This window comes from Magnolia sinica, chromosome 9, assembly GCF_029962835.1.
Source record: "Magnolia sinica isolate HGM2019 chromosome 9, MsV1, whole genome shotgun sequence".
Lineage (NCBI taxonomy): Eukaryota > Viridiplantae > Streptophyta > Magnoliopsida > Magnoliales > Magnoliaceae > Magnolia > Magnolia sinica.
In genome coordinates this window covers 26,972,366-26,982,090 of record NC_080581.1, presented here as the reverse complement: position 1 = coordinate 26,982,090, position 9,725 = coordinate 26,972,366, and the positions used below count along the sequence as shown (strand labels likewise).

General features: G+C 41.3%; 1 protein-coding gene across 6 annotated transcripts in view; it reads left to right on the top strand.

Annotated features, from left to right (window-relative positions):
• The first annotated feature begins 972 nt into the window (after positions 1-972).
• The window catches only part of LOC131254759 (probable anion transporter 5, chloroplastic), an 89,302-nt gene continuing 80,549 nt past the window's right edge, over positions 973-9,725 (top strand). For 2 of the 6 annotated variants that reach the window (XR_009175844.1, XM_058255482.1), the window contains exon 1: positions 973-1,436. Coding sequence is in view for 4 of the 6 variants with exons in the window: in XM_058255482.1 (XP_058111465.1) it covers positions 1,044-1,436 (393 nt within the window). In the remaining 2 variants the exon portion in view is untranslated. The remainder of the gene's footprint in view (positions 1,437-9,725) is intronic. The other 4 variants (XM_058255480.1, XM_058255481.1, XM_058255484.1 and 1 more) reach the window with 3 other exon arrangements.

Here is a 9,725-nt window from a genome sequence, read left to right as displayed (position 1 = left end):
GGCAGATGTGTGTGTTTTATCCACGCCGTTCATTCGTTTTGGCCCCTCATTTTAGGGCATGAGCTCATATTCAAATCTCAAGTGGACTACGCCACAGGAAATAGTGAGGATTGAATATTTACCATTGAAAACCTCTTGAGGGTTACAAAGTTATTGATCAAGCTGGTATTTGTATTTTACCTTCATCCAAATCATTGTAACCATATGAACAGATTGGATGACAAATAACATCACTGTGGGCCCCATAAAGGTTTCAAAGGTGAACGGTGAACTGTGAACGTTACTATCCCACTGTTTCATGTGGTGTGGTCCATTTGAGATTTAGATATACTTCAATTTTAGGCTCATGACCTAAAATGAGCTGAAAAAAAAAGAAAAAAAACAGAAGGATAGCGTGCATGAAAATACATACATGGCCCCACAGAGTCCTTACGCCACGTAGCCACCTGGTGTTGGGTTCTCCACGTAATCCGCGTCCTCCCATCTCTGTCGAACATTAGACGAAAGAACTCGTCTGATATTCTGGAAGTGCGATGGATGATACGTAGCGGTTAAAAATCATTTTGAAATTACTAAGATATAATACAAATAATTCAAATTAAACCGTCCAAATTATGTATCCCAGTTTAGATGTGTCATGAACAAAAGCTTACTCTTATCCAGTGATTTATATATCAGATTTCTTTACATTTATTAGACGGTTAAAAATGAAAAACATCCAATAGTCTTATTTCAAAAGATAAGTGTCCAGTAATCAGAGGCTACGATTGTTCAACGAACCTAATGTATATGATGTAACTTAACGACAGCGGTTTCAACAATTTAGCCAGTTTAATTTCTTAGGATTAGTACCTGCCACGTGTACCATTTATAAATGCCTGCGTGTCAAGCGTCACACACTGCCGGAGTATCAAATAACTCCTCCATGATAAAAGCCTCAACACTCAACGCCCTCTCCTCTCTCTCCTTTCTTCGTTATTCTCATTTGATTGAGAGAGAGAGAGAGAGAGAGAGAGAGAGAGTCTTCTTGTAAAACACTAGGCATGGCGTCGAATTTCCTTATGAGATCTCTCTCGCCTCATACAAGAAATCCCATCTCTTCTCCTAACACTCTCCACCACCACCACAAATCTTCCCATCTCTTTTCCTGCCAACGACGATCCTCTGGATTTACGATTCTTTCGGTTAGCAAGGGCAAAGGAGAGGTTCTTTCAGATGAAGAAAGAAGTAGAATCCTCAGCGGTCTAGGAACGGCCGACAGTGCTCTCGACGAGAAGAATCCGATTCTGGAAGAGGATAACGGAAGCTTGCTCGACGACAGCAGCAGTAGCAAAAGGAATGATGGATGGAAATGGGCGCCGTGGCAGCGTCTGCCGCAGCGGTATAAGGTCGTTGTCACCACTTCCCTTGCCTTCGTCATCTGCAACATGGATAAGGTACTTCTTACTTTACTCACTGCTTTTATGCTTATTGGCTTTTGAATTCTCGATGATGAAATTTGCCGAATCGATCCCTTTTGGAGAAACTTCTGTTTGAATGATTAACTTGGATGGAGGCACTTCTCAATGCTCCTGCCTGAGCTGATGGTGTTTTTAAGTGGACCAGTGTTCTGTATAGGCAGGTGCAACCTCAATGATCTGGGCTGTTCACTGGGTGGGCCTAACTGTGGATGGGTGAAAGAGTGGCAATCTACTCTGTCAAACAATCTTGGCTATCCAATTATTCGGATTCGGATCAAGAGCCAGATGGATAAGATTGTCCGAAGGGCGGGCTTGTCAATGGGTCAGGCCTGGACCATGCAAAATCAAAATTTGAATGGACCTGGCCTAAAAACCCGGTCCAAATAGGTCAAAATCCAGGCTGAAACTGACCCCAGGCCTGACCCCATTGACAGCATTACTGAAGGGGTGGTGTTGCAGCCGGAAGCATCGGAATGCAATTTGATGAAAATGCTTAGCAACAAATGCAAAGATTGAAGAGGCAACACATGCAACAATTGCAAACATTCTAAGAGATAGCACTTTCTCAAACTTCTCAATATTCAAGCTCCAAGAGATTCACCTGTCTGGAAAACATTTGGGTCGATGGTACCACTGAGTTCTTTAAGCTTAATTTTCACTTGCCTTGTTGGATTCTCTGTGTAAGAAGTTGGATTCCTTCAGCATAGTTAGGGTAGTCATAATGAGGGTCATTAGATGCCCATGGTCCTTGCCTAGGATGTAGAAGCTGCCGAGACCCTAGGTAGGTCTCATGGTCATTACCATGCTCGTAGCCTTTCCATCTATTGTTGCATCATTGATATCAAGCCATCATGATGATTACCCACCATCGTAGGACTGTAGAAGTCCTCGTGGGCATGCAATGTTAGAGTTAATGAATCTGATACAGATTGCAGATCCAAATCACCAGATATAGTTTGGCAGATCTGGCCACAAAACCCTTAAACAAGCAGATCTGGCCACGATGATTGCCAATTGCTATGACAACGAATACAAATTGTTAGATTGTGATTGCATGTAGATCTGTATCACGGGGAAAATATCAAACAAACGATGTTTTTCTTTTTCTTTTTGGAATTATAAAAGGAGAATGTTAGGGTTTTAAGATGGGAAAGAGGGATTGATGGGTATTGGGGATGAGTTTGGGTATGGGAAAGAGGGATGGATGGGTTTTGCGGATGAGTTTGGTTATGGGAAAGAGGAAAGGCTTAGTTAAGGTTTTGCGTACGGGAAAGAAAGAAAGAAATGGATTGGGGGAGATGGATATAGATAGAATGGACAGATTGGCACGAGATGGATTGTTAAGAGCTCTAACTAAAGTAGATTTGCTTCTTTGTGAATATTGTATGTCAGGGTAGACAATGAGGAAACTGTAATGAGGAAACTGTTTCAAGAGGCAGCAAGGTTGATGCAATTGCCCCACATCCCACACGTGCATAACCCAAGAAATGACCCACTTTTCATTTTTAGGCAAATCTTTACATTAGGAAATATTCTCACTTTCTATTTCTTTTAAATCTCTACATTAGGTAATTTCCTTTGATATCTTTATATTAGGCAAGAAGTAATCTTAAACTCTTCTTATTCAAATAATTTCTTATTTAGGTAGTTTTCTATTTTTCAGATATTTGTTAACTGGGAGTTCTAGTTTTAGATTCCATAGTTTTTATCTACTCCTCTAGTAAGGTTTATCTAGACTTTCTATTTTTGGCAAATTAGGCTTTAGATAAGTTTTACTATTTTGGGTAGCTTCTATTAGGGTCAAAATTTTGCTATTTTTGGTTATTAAGAAGTAGGGTTTAATTTTTTTATTTATTAGTGATGTAATCGAGAGTTGATGGACATTATTAAACATCATTCAATTAAAAAATGTCTGAGTTTTATCTTTTTTTTTTTTTTTCTTTTGGATTCAAGAAACTACTTTGCGGATTCAAGGTTTTGACTACTTGAGGAAGATGGTTATGTCTTCATTATATTTTACACTGTTCTCTGCATCAGTTGGTATCAGAGCGAGGCTTTTCCTCGACTTAATGACATTTAACCAAGGTTCGGGCAACAATCCCATGGACAGTGCTCTAGGAGATTATCCTTTGACTAGGGGTGCACACGGTTCGGTTTGGTCCGGTTTTGGGGTGAAATCGGAACCGAACCGTTCCTAACGGTTCTAGGAAATTTGGAACCGGAACCGAACCGTTGGCACCCTAGAACCGAACTGTTAAAACCGGTTCGGTTCCACGGTTCTTGGCTTTTTATAATCCAGCCCAATTGCAAGCCCATGTCCATCTATGTTGTGGTCCATTTGATGAATGGTTTAGATGTTGTATAAGGTGTTCAAAAATACATTTACGAAAATAATTATTCTAGAGAAAATAATTATAAAGTATGCAAAAATACATCGGTTCGGTTCAAGGTTCGGTTCCACGGTTCGGTTCTACGGATCGGATTCACGGTTTGGTTCTACGGATCGGTTCACGGTTCGGTTCGGTTCTACATACCCCCAAACCGAGAACCGAACCGACGTCACCGGTTCTTTGATTTTTGGAACCGGAACCGGAACCGGTGAACTCTAGAACCGGACCAAACCGGACCGTTTGGTCGGTTCCGGTCCGGTTCTACGGTTCTACCGGTTAAATGTGCACCCCTACCGTTGACAGTAGGGGTGTTTGAGGTGTCATTGGGGGTGGTGCAATGGGAGAATGTGCGATCCATGCAAGAACTGCAAGCATCGATCGACCACATGACGAAAGTTTCCGAACGGGCCTGTGTTTGTAATGGTGAGCAACATGAAATTGGTGATGGAGCTCTCGATCATCATGTTTATGGTGCGACACCGGTGATGAAACGTAGGCCACCATGCTTAAGTTGTGAATTACAAGCCACCACTCTGATCGTGAGGAAGTTGTTGCATACGCTGAATGATAAGATAGATCTACAATGACAAATCTTTCGAACGAGGTGCACCGTGCACAAAAGGGTTTGTGATGTGATTATAGATGGTGGAAGTGGTGATAATATCATGTTAAAGCTTATGGTGGAAAAGCTGCAACTAGAGATTGAATATCACCCCTCTCCATACATGATTGGATGGATCAAGGAGGTCAGTGAGGCAAAAGTAACTTAATGATGTCGTATTCCTTTCTCAATCAATAAATATTATAAGGATGAAGTAGTGTGTGACGTGATTGATATGGAAGCTTGTCATATGTTACTTGGTTGATCATAGTAGTATGATCGTGGTACCATGCATAGAGGTCCGGATAATATTTTTATTTTTGTCAAAGATGGTAGAAAGATTATCTTCGCCCCTATGAGTATGGATTACCAACCCAAGACTTCTAAAGTGGATGAGCAGTCTCCTGTAACTGTACAATATTTCATCAAAGAATTTGATGAGATGGGGGAGATCAATGCATTAGAAAAGGGAAAAGAAGTAAAACCCACAAACATTCTGGAGATCGAAAAAAAAATCTAAGGAGACGTGGGAGATCAATGCATTAGTTGTAGAAGAAAAGGAAGTAGAATCCATGGACATCATAGAGAAGTTGAAATTGGTCTTGTAGTATTCTGATGGAATTATGCCCGATAAACTTCTCGACGAATTGCCCCCCATGCGGGATAGTGCTCTTTCTCAGGTGGAATTCATTTTCAATAACATACAGAATTGATCCACTAGCAAGTCCTCATTCGAGGTTGTGCATAATCGTGTTTCGAAACACACACTTGACTTGGTCCCTTTGCCTAAGTTACCGGTTAAGAGTGATGAGGTAGAAAACATGGTGGACCTAGTTACCCTGCGTAAGGAGAGGTTTTTGACTGGGAAATATAAAAAGCAAATGAATAAGAAGATCGACGCCTATGTTGTTGATCCTCTCGAGGACATGTAGATGTCATGGAATTTCATTATAGTAGACCGGTATGAGTATCATGAGCCGAGTTTGTTGAATAACTCGAGGACAAGTTTTTTTCCAAGTGGAGGGGACTGGTGTAGGCGCGCTCGCGCGCACACACACACACACGCGCACACACACACACACACACACACATATATATATATATATTCCTAGTAAGGTTGGGCCAAAGGAAGGCCAAACAGATATTGGCCATAACTTTTGATCCGAGTATCGTTACAGGACGCACAACCTATCAATCTTTACTGTAACGGGCCATCCGAGGTGAACCGATCCACAAAGTGGGTTGCGTTAGTCCGTTTTGCAAAAAAAAAAAAAAAAAAAAAAAAAAAAAACGAGCTGTTCCAGTTAAAAAAATGGGATTTTATAAAAAAAAAAAAAAAAACTATTTTTAGTAATTCCGATTTTTGTAGTATTTCCTTAATTTTAAAGTTTTAGCTTTTCATCTTTTTTAGAAATTGCTTGTAACCATGTTAGGACTCCTCTAGTAAAGTTTATCTAGACTTTCTATTTTTGGAAAATCAAGCTTTAGATGAGTTTTACTATTTTGGGTAACTTCTATTAGGGTTAGAATTTTGCTATTCTATTAATTAGGAATTAGGGTTTAATTTTTTTATTTATTAGTGTTGTAATTGAGAGTTGATGGACATTCTTAAACATTATTCAATAAAAAAATATTTGAGTTTTCTCTTTTTTTTTTTTCTTGTGGATTCAGGAAAGTACCTTGCGGATTCAAGTTTTTGATTACTTGATAAAGACGATGATCTTCTTCATTGTTATTTCACACCCTTCCTTACGTCAGAAAGGCCCATCATGGATATGGGCTCTCTTGCTCATTAGATGAGTTGGTAGGGATAGTGTAGTGTGTGAGTAATCCATGGTTTCTTGGTAGTGTTACCTTTCAAAAAAAGAAAGAAAATTGTATCGGTAGTTTTTCATTGACCCTGTAATGCGCAATGGTTTCCACTATTACTGCAATCATTTTTGAATACCTTGGGTAAGATGGTTGATGGCGCATGTGGATCCACTGATGGTCTTTTGTGGAAATGTGTTGCTTCCAACAATGTGTTGAATAGAATTCCTTTCAAATTAGTTTTGAAGAAGAAAACCATCTTCTAGCGATCAATGCCCTTGGGGATCTCTAGGCCACAAATTGATTCTTGCTCTTTATCAGGCAAGTTGAACGAGAAGACCAAGTGCATTTTTATTGGATACCCAATCCACTCTAAGGGAATACATGTTAGTGCATGAAAGAAAATAACAGGCGGATTGAGATAGAGTACAAAGATGTGACGTTCATGAAAGACATATTCAAGTAGGAAGATTAGTGCAGATGCATTTTCACAACGGGCTCAAGTGGGGTGGCCTATGAGACGCAGGGGCACACTCGGGGTGGGCGGCTTAAGTGAGGCGGGTGGCCGTGTGAGGCGGAACCCATGTGATGTGGGGCGTACGAGGGGGGTTCGGCCGAGTACCTAACCTGTGGGATGTGGGGGCTCGGGCTATGAGGTAAAGGGATTGATTCACCACGCTCTATCAGTTCGAGCTTGTAGAACAAGGGGTTAGTTGTCTTGCGTCAAAGTGGTACCAGAGCAGGAGGTCTCTTATTAGAGACTCTTCACCGGGGGTGATTAATGCAGGGGTATTTTTACATTGGGCTTGAGTGGGGTGGCCTGTGGGATTCAGGGGCACATTGGGCTCCACTTGTGTGAGGCGGGTGGCTCGTGTGAGGCAGAACCCATGTGATGTGGGGCCCACAAGGAGGGGTTGACTGAGGACCTAATCCATGGGATGTGGGGCCTGGGCTATGAGATAAAGGGATTGATTCGCCACACTCTATCAGTTTGAGCTTTTAGAGCAAGTGTTTAGTTGTCCTGCATCAAAGATATATGGAATTAAGATTGAGCTCTACGAGTTCTAAGACCATCTGGAAATGGTGGGAGCTTTTCTCTAACATAGTTATATTTATATTGTTAGATTCTTAATATGTTGGGCATATTTAGAAGAGATTCTCATGCGTTAGTGTTTTAGCGCTTTATTCCTCCACACAATAAACAACTTTGAATGATTGGGTACGGGCATGGTTCTGAATATCGATATCGGAAAGTATATCGGCCCGGCTAAAAAATGATACGATATAGCGCTGTGCATTGGTATTGGGTCTGTATCAGTCCATACCAGCCTGTATTGGACATTTTTTTTTTTTTCAAAAAATGTGAAAGTTTAATGCAGGGGCATTTTCACACCGGGCTCGAGTGGGGTCGCCCGTGGGATGTAGGGCCACACTTGGGGTGGGTGCGGCCCACGGGGGAGGTCTCGTGTTCGAGACTCCTCACCGGGGGTGATTAACGCGCATTTCACATCGGGCTCGAGTGGGGTAGCCTGTGGGATGCGGGGACACTCGGGGTAGGTGGCCCGTGCGAGGCGGTACCCATGTGATTTAGGGCCCACGAGGGGGTTTGGCCGAGGTCCTAACCAGTGTTTGAAATATCAGTATCGCGCAATGTATCGCAACCTTGGGATACAAATAAATATCGGTTATCGCACGGGATATATCGTTTGTATCGCATAATTTATCGCACTTTTTGGGAAACATGGGGAAACATTAGTAAGATGGTTGAATTGTTTTATGAAACTTCAGGGATTATTTAAAAAGACCTTAATACACACTTTTAAATTATAAAATATCAAAAAAGAAGTGCACATAATAAATTTCCTTTGTATAAGGTACCAAGTTATGCGTTATCTGATTAAGCTAAGGTAAATATATTTAAATATGATGCATACCATTTATGAATGTATAAAGATATGTATGAAAATGAGTCATAGCCAAACCTCAATTGGAATTCATTTTAACATATCATTTTAGGGCATGGGCCGAAAAATAAGACAGATCCAAATCTGAGGTGGACCACACCACACAAAATAGTGGTCATTAAATGATCACCATTGAACTTTTTTGCGGCTATAAATTTTTTGAATAAAGCTAATATTTATGTTTTCCCATCCAGGTTTGTCAAACCTCATGAATAGATTTGATGGCAAATAAACATTACGGTGGGCCCTAAAAAGCTTCAATGGTGGACATCATTGCCACCACATTTTCTTGTCGTGTGGTACACTTGATCTTACATCTGTCTCCTTTTTGGGCTCATGCCTTAAAATTACTTATGAAAATGGATGGAGGGTGTGGATTGGCTGCTGTACCACACATCAGCGAGGTATGGGTAGTGTCGTGCGAAGATGGGACACGAATTTCCTACTAAATCCTTTCGCAGGAGTGGGGCACATCGTGATGTTTGTGAGAAATCTACTCCATCCATCAGTTTTGTGAGCTTATTTTAAGACTTGAGGCAAAAATTGAGCAGGATCCAAGACTCAAGTGGGCCGCACTAAAGAAAAAGGTGGGTAGGGAAATTCCTACCGTTGAAACCTTCCTGGGTTGATAGTGATGTTTACATTCCATCCATACCATTCATAACGTCATTACTACTAGGATGAATTGAAAACCCAAATATTAGACTGATTCAAAACTTGTGGCCCCACAAATATTTCAACTGTGGACCTTCAATCCTCACGTTTTCGGCCCACTTGAGTCTTGGATCGCCCTATGTCTTAAAATGTGCTCAAAAAACAGATTGACGGAGTGGATTTCTCACAAACATCATGATGGACCCCACCTAAGTTTCCAATGCATGAACTTCATGTGAAGCCAAGACGAGCGCTGACGATCGTCCACCTCGAGTTGTACAAACAGTTCAAAGGAGATCAGAGTTACATGGGCCCCACAATAATGTATTTATTATATCCACACCGTTCATCCATTTGGAGAGATCATGAGCCCAAAAATGAGTCACATCCAAACCTCAATTGGACCACACCACAAATAGCAGTGAGGACAATGATTCTCACCGTTATAACATTCGTAGGGTCCACCATAACGTTTGTTTTCCATCCAATCTGTTCATGAGGTCACAAAGACCTTGATGAAGAGGAAAAACAAATATCATACGATCCAAAACTTTTGTAACCCCCAAAAGGGTTTCAATGGTAGACGTTCAATATCCCACTGCTTTTTCCAGTGTGGTCCACTTGATCTTTGGATCTATCTTATTTTTTGGCTAGAGCCTTACGACGAGCTCGCCAAATGGACAAACGGTTTGGATATAACATATACCTCATGATGGGACCCACATAACTTGGTGACGTCAACACACCATCCTGGTCGGTGATGTGCGATACACCAGTCCGTCCGCTTCCTCTAAATAAGGGCTCGGGGCCCTTTTTTTTTGGAAGCAGAGAGGGTTCCGGAACGCCG